General features: G+C 36.1%; 1 protein-coding gene across 9 annotated transcripts in view; it reads left to right on the top strand.

Moving 5' to 3' along the window:
- The window catches only part of ATG4C (autophagy related 4C cysteine peptidase), an 81,781-nt gene extending 67,560 nt beyond the window's left edge, over nt 1-14,221 (top strand). For 8 of the 9 annotated variants that reach the window (XM_007978494.3, XM_007978488.3, XM_007978489.3 and 5 more), the window contains one exon: nt 13,832-14,221. In XM_007978494.3, the coding sequence (XP_007976685.1) occupies nt 13,832-13,999 (168 nt within the window). In that variant the 3' untranslated portion in view covers nt 14,000-14,221. Of the gene's footprint in view, nt 1-8,455; nt 9,820-13,831 lie in introns of those variants that run through there. The other variant, XM_038000793.2, reaches the window with a different exon arrangement.
- Nucleotides 14,222-14,687: the final 466 nt, after the last annotated feature.

Here is a 14,687-nt window from a genome sequence, read left to right as displayed (position 1 = left end):
ATGATCAGTGCCCACCCCTGTTTCATGGGTTTTGTTTGTTTCCTGTGCCTGGCATTCTCTTCCTACAGATATTCCCATGGTTCTCTCCCTTCTTTCAGGTCTTTACTCAAGTGTCACATTCTTAGGCCTTCCCTGGGCTCCTTTATACATCTGGAATTCCCTTCCTTCATTGTTTTTTCTCCTTAGCACATATCACTATACACATATATGTATATATTCTGCTATATCATGTATATATACACATTCTGTTTAGTTATCTATCATCTGTTTATTCCACTGGAATGTCATCTCAACAAGGAAGGATTTTGTTGGTTTTGTTTATTTTTGTATCCCCAGTGCTTAGCACTGGCTATCACGTTGTAGAAGGTCAGTAAATAATACTTGTTGAGTGAAGAAATGAATTAAAGAGACTTTGTTATAAAGTTGTCTTACTTATAAGTTAGTAAAGAGGTCAGTGATTGAGTTATAGAAAATCTACAGTGTGTTTTTACCTAGTTCTTCTATTTTCCTTAAATTGCTGTGTATTTATCTTAAAACTGGAATAGTCCTTTTATTCAATGCACAACTCAAAATATGTTTTGTTCAAAAAATTAATTTTCATATTTATCAAAGTAGGACATACACTAACTTTAAAAATGGAAATTGCAATAAAAGGCTTATGCTGAAAATCAGGAGTCCCTTGCCATGTTACTTCCCACTCCACAGAATACCTCCTCAGAGATATTCACTTTTAACTCTTTTAGCTATTTATTTAGAATTTTACCTCTGCATTTCTAAGAACAGTAAGTCTTCCCTTAACATCATTGATAGGTTCTTGGAAACTGTGACTTTAAGTGAAACGATATAAAATGGAACTGGTTTTACCATAGGATAATTGATATAAACAAGAGTTAAGTTCCTAAGACATAGTTCTTGTCACAGAAGCATCACCAAACTTACAAATAAAGACTTAAATACTTCTAATATTAAACATTGAAATAAATATGAGCTGTACTTGTATTTAAGAAAGATTAAGGTATTTCACAGAGATGACCAAACATTTTTAAAAAATAAATAACTACAAAGAGAACTAAGGAAACGAGAAAAGGAGTGGGAATACTAACTCCAAGAAAAACAAAGCTTAGAAAAAAAGAAATGTAAGATAATTGTTTATCTTACAATTGTTGGTGGATCAGTGAGTGACAGCAGTTGTGGTGGTGGGTTAAATCAAGGAATAGTTTGCAAAGCGAAAATTGTAAGAAGCACCTCCTACCACCACACAGTTCCATAACAATTACAAATCTGGCAGGCTCACTGAGCACTTTGTTGCCGCGTGTTTGTTGTTAAGCATTTGAATGATTGTTGTATACCTTACACATTTTTATTTGGCAATAATTTGTATTCATTCATTCTCCAGCCGGCCTATTCAGTTCAGGTTGTAGGTGGCCAGAGAACTATTCTGGAGGCTCAGGACGCAAGGTGGGAAGCTACCCAGCGTAAGCTACGCAGCATAAGGTATACTCACACACACCCCACTATTCTCCTAGACTGGATCAGTGCAGACACACCAGCTCACCTCATGTTTGGGATGCGAAAGGAAACCAGAGAACTTGGAGTAACCTACTTACACAGACATGAGGAGAATGTGCAGACTTCACACAGATGGCTGTGGCTGGGAATTGATTTTTTTTCTTCATGAACATTATAATCACACAACGTTGAACAAAATGACATTATTTGGGGACCTGCTGTAATGTGCTTATTCTGCAATTTCTTAATTAGTCCATTGTAAACATTCTTTGTTATTTTTCAGTTATAGTACTTGAGGATTTAACTGTCTTCCCACACCCTTTCACCTTGTTTCTCTCCTCCCAGCCATACTCACAGTACAGTTATAAAACAGATTTTGGTGAGTCACTATTCAGTGTTCACATTACACCTCCATAATATTGTTTACTAATCACATAATATGCTATGATTACATTTCTTTTTTCCTGTCCTTTGTATATCTTGGAATTAGTACTCTTTCTCCCTTTTTTCATATCCTTAGTTCTGTTTTTACCTATTTATTTTTTTTCTAAATGTTCACTTGTATCTGTCAACTACCTAGCAGTAAGTTTTTCATAATTATAAACATAGGAAAAAATCTATTTTTTTCTGGAGATTTGCTCATTTCTGTTTTCTGTTCACTCTCGTCTTAACCGTTCTCTAGGCCTGGTGCGGAGTGGTCAGTTTGGAACTTCCTGATGCCACTTTCCTGTATTTGATCTCCTATCTTCTGAATCTTTTAGTTTATTCCTTTCTCTTGCTGGAGCATATTTTCTAGTACCTTCCTATGGAAAAGATGCATAGATGGTAAATTTTTTGAATTCCTGCATGTCAACCAGCTTTATCTTTTAATTTATTGATAATTTAATTGGATACAGAATTCTAAAATGAAAATAATTTTTACCCTGAACTTTAGAAGCATTGTTCCACTCCCTTCTAGCATTTAGTGTTGTTAAGAAGTTCAGTGTCATTCTGCATTATTTTCCTCCAAATGAATTTTTTTTTTTCTCTGAAAGTTTTCAGGTTAGAATCCCAGCTCCATCACCTAATTGCTGTGTATCTTTAGTCACATTGCTTCCCTTCTTTGTGCGTCAGTTTTCTCATGGAATGAAAATACTAATAGCTACCTTTCTCTGTAACATCCTATGAGGATTAAAGATTTAATAGACTAGTGCTTGGTTTATAGTAGCACTAAAATATTAGCTATAATTATTACTGTTATTTTTATTTTTGATACAGGATCTTGCTGTGTTGCTCAGGCTAGAGTGCAGTGGTACAGTCATAGCTCACTGCAGCCCCTACCTCATGGGCTCAAGCCATCCTCCCACCTCAGCCTCCTGACTAGCTGGGACCACAAGTGTGTACCACCACAACAGCTAATTTTTACGTTGTTTGTAGAGACAGGGTTTCACTATGTTGCCCTGGCTGGTCTTGAACTCCTGGGCTCACACAATCCTCCTGCCTCAGCTTCCCAAAGTGCTGGGATTACAGGCATGAGCCACTGTATCCAGCCAGCTACAATTATTTATCCCTAATATCTTGAAGCTTCATTATGTGTCTTGGTTTGGGTTCTTTGTCATTGGTTGTCCTGCTTCCATTATGGGAAATTTCCTTGAAATTAAAAATAATTGTTTCTTCTCTTTGTTCTTACCTTCTGAAACTCTTATTATACAGTTTGGATCTTCCAAATTGCTCCCTAATTTTTCTCTCTTTTCCTTCTGTTTCCCATGTCTTCATGTTTTTGTCCTGGAAGATTCCCTCTGCTTTACCTTCTACCTATTCTGTTGTTCTTAAATTTCAATTAGGATGCTTACATTTTTAGTTGTTACTGATATTTTTTTCTATTCTTTTTTCATGTAATTCTTTTCTTTTTTGTGGATGTAGTTTCTCTTTTCCCCTAGAAAATTAATTATAGTAATTTTGAAGTTTTCTTCTGTTTCTTTTGTTGTTTATGCTTCCTTCTGGACTCTTTCATGTTTTTGTTTGTTTCTTTGTTTCTTTGTTTGTTTTAGACAAAGTCTTGCTCTGTTGCCCAGGCTGGAGTGCGGCAGCACGATCTCGGTTCACTGCAAGCTCTGCCTCCCGGGTTCATGCCATTCACCTGCTTCAGCCTCCTGAGTAGCTGGGACTACAGCGCCCACCACCATGCCCAGCTAATTTTTTGTATTTTTAGTAGAGACAGTGTTTCACCGTGTTAGCCAGGATTGTCTCGATCTCCTGACCTCATGATCTGCTTACCTCAGCCTCCCAAAGTGCTGGGATTACAGGCGTGAGCCACCGTGTCCAGCTGTTTTTTCTTTTAATCATCTGGTTTCCCTTTATGTGCTTTCCCCCAAATGACTAGTGACCGTCTCTCTGTTTATATTTAATAGTAAGGCAGTAAAAGGCTGAGTAGAAGCTCCATGTGTTTGAGCTTGTCTTTTTAGCTGTTAACTTTCATACTAGGATGATCATGTAATGAACTTGCCTTTTTGTTGGGTAACCCCCACATGTTAGTAAGTGGTGGTCTTTTCTCTGGAGTTGTTTCATTTTCTCAAAGAAAAGTTCTGCTGTATCTTAAGAGCCTGTGGAATGAATATATGTTGTCTGCTCGAGCTCCAGGAGTAGGAAGTGAAGGATACCGAGGACCCTACGGTTTCCTATTTTTAGACTGACAATTACTCAGCTTCTGAAGTCATCACTGTGTCTAGTGTACTGGAGTTCGTATCATTTTCTATTCAGTTTTTCCAAAGAATAAATCTTCATTTTCCTATATGGGGGATGGCTGGAGAGGGGGTGAAGAAGGGTATTGGTTGCAAGGAGGGACCTGGGAATTGAGTTCATACAAGTTTTTGTCAGTTTCCTTGGTTTTCGTTTTGGGTCTCCCCTCTGCTTTCCATGATGTCTCTGGCCTTTGTATACTGTTGCTCTTCAAGTTCCGCAAGATGAATTTGCCTACTTTTCATGGGTATCCCACGGAAACATCTCCTTCCTAACTCACAAACTTAGGTTGCATTTCCCCTGCTCTGTTGTGTTGTAAATGGCCTGGTGTAGATTATTTTTTATTTTATCTCATACCCCCTTTTATTCTTATTTTTTTCATTTGTTCTCAATTTAATGATTATTAATCATTTGGTCATTCAAGGATAAACATTGCCTGTTCATTGTTAATCTCATTACCTAGTAGTGCTGGTGTTTGAGGACAGAAAATCACAAATGAAAATTTACTAGGGAATGAATTATTTGATTGTGGAGTGTATGTCAACACAGGGGAAAAATTTACAAGTGGCTAGTTGACTTCTAGCTGCAAAACACAATTTATGTTATAGCCATTGAATCCCTGAGATCTTAGAAGTTATTCGGTCCAAAGCTAACATTTGTTGAGTCTTCACCTGTGGTATATTATCTCATTTAACCAACCAAACCTTCTGAGATAGTTACTTTTGTCTCCATTTTACAGATAAGGAATCTTATATTTAGAAAGGTTTAGCAGCGTTCACAAAGGCCACAGCTAATAAATGGTGGTACTGTGATTCACCTGAGACAGTAACTCAATACTGTGTGCTCATAAGCACTGTGCTGTATAGTCCCCTGTTTATACATCAGTCCATGTTCCAGACAGTTGAGTATCTAATCGTTATTTCAGGTTATAGTGAGCTAATGACTTTTCCTGGAAGTATTTTCAATTTTCAGATAGACCCTTGTTTCTAAAAACTTTCTTCTTTTGGTGAGCTGAAATCAGCCTGTATGTAGTCTTACAGAGTAAGAGAATAGGTTTGCTCTATAGTCGAGTAAGAGACTAGGGTTGTTTCCCCTTCTAGGACAATTACTCCCATTTTCTCCAGTGGTACAGAGTTTCCCATGCCCATCACTATTTTGGTAAAGGTCTTTTTGAAATCACTTTAGTGTTTTAGGCTTATGTTCACTTAGAGGTCCTCCTTCTAGTTCTGTGTTTTCCACATGAAATCTGAGGGACTCTGTAACTTTCATAGGTCTTTTTTACTTCCGGGATCTAATGATAGAAACTGAGTTCTTTTAAAATCTTCAGCAGCTTATAGTTTAGTTGGGGAGACATGAAATGGATGTTAAAGATAAATGACTGTACAATTAAATGCCAGAAGACTAATATTATGATAGTTCAATAATAATGATAAAGCCAACACATTAGATGCCAGGCAATCTTCTAAGTACTTTACATATATTAGCTGATTTAATCTGCACAACAACTCTGTGAGATAGATACTATCATTACTGACATTTCACAGCTAAGGAAAATGAGACAGATATAGTAATTTGATTAGTAAGTATCAGCCAAGTTTTGAGCTGATACTGTCTAGCTCCACAGTGCATGTTTGTAATCCTTACATTGTACTAGACAAATGTATAGGACTTTGGAGAAGGGAATAATCACTGTAGAGTGAGATAGTTGTCAGTGGAACTTGGACTAGAACTTTAAGTACTGATGAAGTTTGGTACAATCAGACAAGAAGTATGAAGGATGGCTAGATGATAGAAGCATCCTGAGCAGAACCACCAAGGTCAAATGTTGTGGGAAATCTACGGTAGGATGTTTATGAGGTAGACTGTTTAAGGGAGCACTGAAACCTAAATCTTGTGTTAATTTGGCTTATAGGGACCTGAGTGATCTGGCCCTGTGTACCACCCTTACTGTTTTCCTCTACCTGCAAGCCACACTGGCTTGCTTTCTGTTCTCTGAATATGCAAAGTGTGCTGGCATCCTAGGGCCTTTGCACCCTCTGATTTCCCTGCCTAGAGTGCTCTTCACCCAGAACTTTTATGTCTGGCTCCTTATTGTCATTCACAGGGGTCCCTGCCTTGGACCACTGACTGGTACCAGTCTGTGGCCTGTTAGGAACCAGGCTGTAAGCAGAAAGTGAGCGGCAGGTTAGCAAGCGAAGCTTCCTCTGTGTTTACAGCTGTTCCCATCACTACTCACATTACCACCTGAGCTCTGCCTCCTGTCGGATCAGCGGTGGCATTAGAGTCTCACAGGAGTGTGAACCCTATTGTGAACTGCGTATGCAAGGGATTTAGGTCGCATGCTCCTTATGAGAATCTAATGCTTGATGATCTGTCACTGTCTCCCATCATCCCCAGATGGGACAGTCTAGTTGCAGGAAAACAAGCTCAGGGCTCCAAATGATTCTACATTATGGTGAGTTGTATAATTATTTCATTATATATTGCAATGTAATGGTATAAATAAAGTACACAATAAATGTAATGCCCTTGAATCATCCTGAATCCATCCCCACCCCCCAGTCCATGGAGAAATTGCCATGAAATCGGTCCCTTGTTCCTGAAAAGTTGGGCACTGCTGGTTATTCAGGTTGCAGCTTGGTCTTTTCTGACCACACATCCTAAAGAAACCTTCCAGTCCTTCCTGAGCACATGAGCTGGTTTTATTTTTATTGTGGTTCTCATCTCTGAATGGTGTACAAACACCATTGGTTATCTGTTCAATACTCATCCCTCTTTCTTTTTTGCTGAAGAACCCTGATTTTGTTTGCAGTGACAGTATCCACCAAATACTCATTTTTCTAGTCTCCTATTTCTTTAGAAACACTTTGGTGTAAGTGAAATATAAGTGGGTGTGTGCTGGAAGTTTCTGGGAATGCTTTTGCTCTCCTGCTGTAATGGGATATAGATGCAGTGCTGTCCTCTTACATCCACCTGCCCCTTCATTGAATATAAACTAACACTTGGGGTTTCAACAGTCCTATTTGATTCAGAGAGAAAGGTCAAGAGAATTGTAGAAGCTGTTCATCTGACATCAATTAATCAAAGTAGCAGTGTCAGACTTGTGAAAACAGTTCATATTATTTGAAATTGTTATTGTTTTCTATTTTTTATTTATTTGTCACTTGCAACAAAATATTCCTAATTAATGTAAATGATGTTGCCATTGATAGAAATGGAAAAGTCTGGAAGAGAGCTACTTTTAGGAGGAAGAAATGGAAATTTTATGATCAATTTAAATTGATGTTGCAGTCATGCCTCCACTGACTACTGCTGGAGGTGGTAATGGTTACACCAGAACAAAACTACCTATGCTCAGATCCTGACTGTGTCAGTTACTAATTGTGTGACCTTATACGAGTCACCTAATCCCTCAATATTTCAGTTCTCCCATCTGCAAAAACATGGATGATAATAAAGCCTAGCAGAGAAATTGTTGAGACTGATAGTAGATAATATTAAGGAAGAGAATATAGAAGGAGTGAATGTAGAGAGAAGATAAAGGAACAATTGATTTTTATCTGCATTTCGGGATGTGGAAGTAAGTAGAGTTAATGAAGGAGGAGATGGAGAATAAATTGTTCAGAAAATAGAAGGAAAAACAGGAAAGCAAAATATCGCAGAAATCAGGGAAATGGTATTTTAAGAAAGAAATACTCAACAGTGTTTATTGCAGTAGAAATAATAGAAACTAGTAACAGGCCTTTTTATTTGAGGGCTAGAAGAAAGTATTTTTTTAAGAGTGTTTTAAGTACAGTGAAGGGTAAAAGTTGGATACAAGGATTTAAGATTTTGTAGTGAGGAAATAGGATAGTTAACATCACTTGCACACTTAGCTTAGTTTAACTATATGAGCTCTTGTAATAAAAAACAGGAATATATTTTTCCATGTATACTCTTTATTATATACGGTCATACATTGCTTAATGATGGGGATATGTTCTGATAAATGTGTTGTTAGGTGATTTCATTGTTGTGCAAACATAATTGGATGTACTTGCACAAACCTGGAATGGTATAGCCTACTACATACCTAGGCTGTATGGATGGGTTGAGTATATCCCTAATCTGAAAATCTGAAATCCAAAATGCATCAGAATTCAAAACATTTTGAGTGCTGACATGATACCAAAAGGAAATGCTGTTTGGGACATTTAGGATTTCAGATTTTGGATTTTTGAATTTTCAGCTTTGGAATGCTGAACCAGTAAGTGGATATAATGCAAATATTTCAAAATCTGAAAAAAATCCAAATGGAAACACTTCTGGTCCTAAGCATTTCAGGTAAGGAATAGTCAACCTGTATAGCCTGTTGCTCCTAGACTACAAATCTGTACAGCATGTTACTGTACTGAATACTAGAAGCAATTATAACACAACGGTAAGTATTCGTGTATCTGAATGTATCTAAACATAGAAAAGATATTATAAAAAGATGGTATAAAAAATTAAAAAATGGTGTACCTGTGTAGAGAATTTACCATGAATGGCACCTGCAGGACTGGAGGTTGCTCTGGGTGAATCAGTGAGTCTATAGTGAGTGAATGTGAAGGCCTAGGACACTACTGTACACTATGGTAGACTTTATAAACACTGTACACTTAGGCTACACTAAATTTATGAGAAAACATTATATTTCTTCAATAATAAATTAACCATATCTTTCTGTAACTTTTTTTTTTTTTTGAGATGGAGTCTCGCCCTGTTGCAGGTGGGAGTGAGTGGAGCAATCTTGGCTGACTGCAACCTCCACCTCCCAGGTTCAAGCAGTTCTTTGCCTCAGCCTCCCGAGTAGCTGGGATTACAGGTGCCTGCCACCACGCCTGGCTAATTTTTGTATTTTTAGTAGAGATGGGGTTTCACCATCTTACTGTAACTTTTTAACTTTGTAAACTTTTAAATTATTTTTAGCTTTTTGACTGTTTTATAAGCACTTAGCTTAAAACACACATTGTACAGCGCTACAAAGATGTTTTCTTTCTATTCTTATTCTAAGATGTTTTCTATTTTTAAATTTTTAAATTTTTTTCCTTTTAAACTTTTTTGTTAAAAATGAAAACACAAACATACACGTTAGTTTAGGCCTACCCAGGGTCAGGATCATCAATACCACTATCTTCTACTTCCACCACTTGTCCCACTAGAAGGTCTTCAGGGACAGTAACACACATGGAGCTGTCATCTCCTATGATAACAGTGCCTTCTTCTGCAGTGCCTCCTAAAGCACCTGCCTGAGGCTGTTTTATAGGTAATTTCTTTTTTAAAAAGTAAAATGAGTACACTCTAAAATAATAAAAAATATTGTATGGTAAATATTTAAACCACGAAGTCATTTATTATCATATATTATGTACTGTACATAATTTTATCTGCCATACAATCAGTTTGTTTACACCAGCATCACTACAGACTTGTGAGTAATGCATTGTGGAATGACATTATGACAGCTGTGACTACACTAGGTGATAGGAATTTTTCAGCTCCATTATCTAATAGGACCACTGTCGTATGTGGTCCTTGTTGACTGAAATGTTATTATGTGGCACATGACTGTACTATTTACATTACTATATATTTTACATTTATACATATTACTGAACAGGGTTGTGTACACAAGATTATGCATATCACCCTTTAAACAATTTAAAGACTTGTTAAAGGTGATTTTTGACAATGCTTGATTTTGCAATATGGGCTGACTTTAGAGCTTAACCACTACCTAGGGTATAGCTCTAGTGTGGTGAATATATGCTACATAGCTATACACTGCCCTGTACTGGGTATAATTTTACATATATGGTGGCAGGGACTAGTGGAAAAAGTTTTGGCTCGAGAAGCGATCATCTCCTGGTTCTATTTCTGTCCTACCAACTACTAGCTTTATTATGGTATACATTGCTTAACTTCTGTCCTCCAGCTTTTTCCTTTGTAAATTCTGAAACCTGTCAACTCAGTATGTGTGATAAAAATATTTGATCTCCTTAAATCTATGCTTTGCTTTTAGCTAATAAAGTAGATTCAGTGTAGCTTTAGCTGTGTTATTACAATATAACAGAGTTTAGAATTGCCTGTTCTAAAGTTGTTGAGCAAACCACTGAATTCCCTTTTAAAAAACAACTATGAGATGGTTAATTCAGTTCCCTTAAAAATTTTTTTTAAATAATAGTTTTCTCCTGCTATGTAATAAAAGAATTACATGTTAGAAAGTTTGAAAAATAGGCTGGCCGTGGTGACTCATGCCTGTAATTCCAACACTTTGGGAGGCAGAGGTGGGTGGATCACTTGAGTTCAGGAGTTTGAGACCAACCTGGGCAAGATAGTGAGACCCCATCTGCATAAAAAATACAAAATTAGCCAGGTATGGTGGCACATACCTGTAGTCCCAGCTACTTGGGAGCCTGAAGTAGAAGGACCATTTGAGTCCAGGAGGTCGAGGCTGCAGTGAGCCGTGATCATGCCACTGCACTCCAGCATGGGTGACAGAGTGACAGTATATTTCAAAAGAAAGAAGCTTGGAAAATAGAAGTGTGTGTGTACACACACACACACACGCACACACACAGAGACACACAAACACGAGAAAAATCACTAATTATTTCATTCAGAGATAACTTAATACTTCGTTATCTTTCCTTTCAGTCTTTTCAAAATACATATTTGAAATTATTTTAACATAATTGAAACTAAATTTTATAGCTTTATATCTTGTTTTTTTTTTTTTTTTTTTTTTTTGAGACAGTCTCACTCTGTCACCCAGGCTGGAGTGCAGTGGCACGATCTCGGCTCACTGCAAGCTCTGCCTCCCGGGTTACGCCATTCTCCTGCTTCAGCCTCCCGAGTAGCTGGTACTACAAGTGCCCACCACCACAAAAAATAATTTTTTATATTTTTAGTAGAGACGGGTTTTCACCATGTTAGCCAGGATGGTTTCAATCTCCCGACCTCGTGATCCGCCCGCCTCGGCCTCCCAAAGTGCTGGGATTACAGGTGTGAGCCACTGTGCCTGGCTTATATCTTGTTTTTTTAGGATTATATAATAAACATTTTCCAAGTTTTCAAATAATTTAGATTAACTTTTATTTTGTATAGTATCTCCATGTCACATAGATAGCCTAAATTGTATTTTTTCATTTGGATTTTATATCATCCATTATGGAAGGACTTTTAAGGTTTTGACAGTGTAGCCATTCTTGTAATATAAAATAGAACACTAACCTTTTCACATTTTAAACTTTTCAGAATCAAATTGTGATTAAAACTGCTATTATAAACATTCATGTGCAGGATTTTATGTGGACATACATTTTCAACTCATTTGGGTAAACCTTTAATATATTGTTAATTTGATATTTAAATAAACTCAGGAAAGTTTGGAAAATAATTCTTCAAGCCTGAATCAATAAATATTGTGCATAAGGAGACCATTTGCAAAAAGGTTTGCAAAAAGTAGATGCATTTTTAAATTAAAGAGTAGCGGGTTCCTTTCTGACATTTTTTTTTCACCTGGGACACAGATTTGAATCTTAACTTTGATGAGCAACTTAGTCCTATATTAATAAACCCGGATAACTCCTTTCTTAATCTTGAAAGAAAGGACGAAGAGATGATAATGTTAACTCTGCTGTGTTGATCTCAAAATGATATGTGGATACTTGCCCGTTAGTAGCTGGACTTTTACAAGTGACATTAAATGAATATAAAAATGACAACAGTTTTTGTACTATATTCCAGCTATTGGCTGGAGGTGAAAGATGATTAATCAGATGCCAATAGTCTCTGCCTCTTGTTTTTCATTTTACACATTTTTGCTCTTCTCTCTTACCTCTTTTGTAGGATATAAATAAAATAAATTTCAGCAATGTATAAATAAGCACAATATGAACTATAGGATCTGATTTTCATCATGCCTAGTTTTGTTAATATTGATTGTTTTTAAATGGTTCATTTCCATTCAGTTAAAAATATATTTTATATAGCTGTCTCATTGAAATATTTTTAATTTTATATCATATGCTAGGCCTACCTATCTGGCCATGTTTCAAGAGAATCTATACATGTAATATATAAGAAATTGATGATCCTTCAGGTGAATGTTGACGTTTGAGATAATGTAGTTTTACCTCTGAAATTATCTTTAAAAACAAATTGCATTTAACTGACAACAATTATGATGTATATAAATATTGTATTCTTTTTAGCATTCTCTGTAAATTGCATAGTAACTTTTTGGAATCCCTGTGGCCCTGATTACCTATTGAAAATTTCTTGGCCGGGCGCGATGGCTCAAGCCTGTAATCCCAGCACTTTGGGAGGCCGAGACGGGTGGATCATGAGGTCAGGAGATCGAGACCATCCTGGCTAACACGGTGAAACCCCGTCTCTACTAAAAAATACAAAAAAAAAAAAAAAACTAGCTGGGTGAGTTGGCGGGCGCCTGTAATCCCAGCTACTCGGGAGGCTGAGGCAGGAGAATGGTGTAAACCCGGGAGGCGGAGCTTGCAGTGAGCTGAGATCCGGCCACTGCACTCCAACCTGGGCGACAAAGCAAGACTCCGTCTCAAAAAAAAAAAAAAAAAGAAAAAAAAAAAGAAAATTTCTTTTTATCAAAACATCCTTTATTCAAAGTGTTTAATTCATTTTTTAAGGAAAATCATTAAAATTTTTGAATAGAACTTGTTTAACAGAAATATTTAAAATTGTTTGTATTATACTTGTGAATTCCAAAGTGATGGGCTATAAAGATTGTAAGTATCCTCATAAAATTCTAGGTTTTGCCTTTTTTTTTGTATGTAGTGTAACTTTAGAAGATAATATGTAAAATATGGATTATTACTATTTGTGAGAAGACCATTTTTCATGTTGACTAGATTATTGTAGAAATAGTTTACTTAAAATATTTTTTAAAAGAGAATCTTTGAAAAGACCAAAGTTATTTTTTAAAAATAACTTCATATTATTGCTTTTGATCTTCTTAACAGTTATCTGAGGTAGAAAAATTGGATTTCTTTTGCTCTGTTTTTATACACTTGATCTTAGCCAAAAAGCCAAGCAGTGATTGCCCTGTTTTATAGATGTTATTCAGGTAGAGTGATGTGTCCAAGGTCACATCAAGGTAAGTTACAAGACAGAGATTAGAATGGACCTTCTAATTCAGTTTACTGCCTAGATTACCAAACACTCTTTTACAATATTTTACCATAGTCAGTGATACCATTTTGTTTCATTGTCTATTACTACCTAAAGAAGATAAATTACAGCCTAACTCTCTAGTGTTTTTCAAACTAATGTGACCAGAAAACTTACTTTGGGGAAGTGGGAGGTGTGAGTGAGCATATTCTTTGATGATTTAATCTTAATGAAGAAGCATGTATTTACCTATAAATAAACAATACAATGTTAATCATTTTTTGTCTTTTAGCCAGAACAGGTAAAGGAATAGCACTGGGTGAATGTAAATGAAAGAAGCTAACAGGGGAGGTTCAGGGCTAAAACGGTAGATTTGTCATGTGGTCTTAGTGTGCACTATTGCATCCAATAAGGGATTCTTCTATACTTTCTGTTACAGATGCTGAAATTTTCTTCTAAGGAGAAATATCCCTTATTTACTTTTGTAAATGGTCATTCCAGAGACTATGATTTTACATCTACTACAACCAATGAAGAAGACCTTTTTTCAGAGGATGAAAAGAAACGATTAAAAAGATTTAGCATGGAAGAGTTTGTCTTGCTTTAAAGATTAGCACATTTGTGCTTGATGAGAAGAATTCCATTGAAAGGGGAAAATGAAGAGAAACAAGTATATTCGAAACATTTATTTTCACAAATATCTTAATTTTTTATGTTCTTTAAGAAAAAGAACATTTGAAAATATAAAAGTTTAAAGATATTTTTCTAAAAGAGGAATGATTTAATGAATCTTGCTTTCTAATAAATAAATTAAGTGATTCTGGTTGCATTCCTATTTCCCTAAGATCTACTAGTGATAATTCTACCTTAACTATAAGCCTTTTAGTCTTCAAAGTCTTCCACCTGAGCCCATTGTTCTCATGGAGGTTTTGTGATATTAACCCTCCCCCAAAGACTGGGATCACCAAATAGTTTCAAAATTCTCAATTTGTACTAATGACCAGAAGATCAGAGAAGGAAACTTTAATGCTGTCTAGCCTACTGCTATTAATGCAATCAAAGAATGCTTTTGCATATGTCTTGATAATTAAATAGTATTTGTTAACTGTGATATGCATACACTTATATAAGCAGAATTATGAGTTAAAGTAATATTTTGCAATATGATTTTTATAATGGCTCCTCATTATGCTTGCTGTTGAACCTTTTATGAGGAGTGAATATAAAGTATTGGTTTTCCCTCACAAATTTAAAGGTTATGTTATTAATACTATTATAACTGCATCCAATCAAAT

The sequence above is a fragment of the Chlorocebus sabaeus genome, chromosome 20, assembly GCF_047675955.1.
Source record: "Chlorocebus sabaeus isolate Y175 chromosome 20, mChlSab1.0.hap1, whole genome shotgun sequence".
Lineage (NCBI taxonomy): Eukaryota > Metazoa > Chordata > Mammalia > Primates > Cercopithecidae > Chlorocebus > Chlorocebus sabaeus.
The sequence above is the reverse complement of the archived record's forward strand: the minus strand, read 5'-3'. Positions and strand labels throughout refer to the sequence as shown.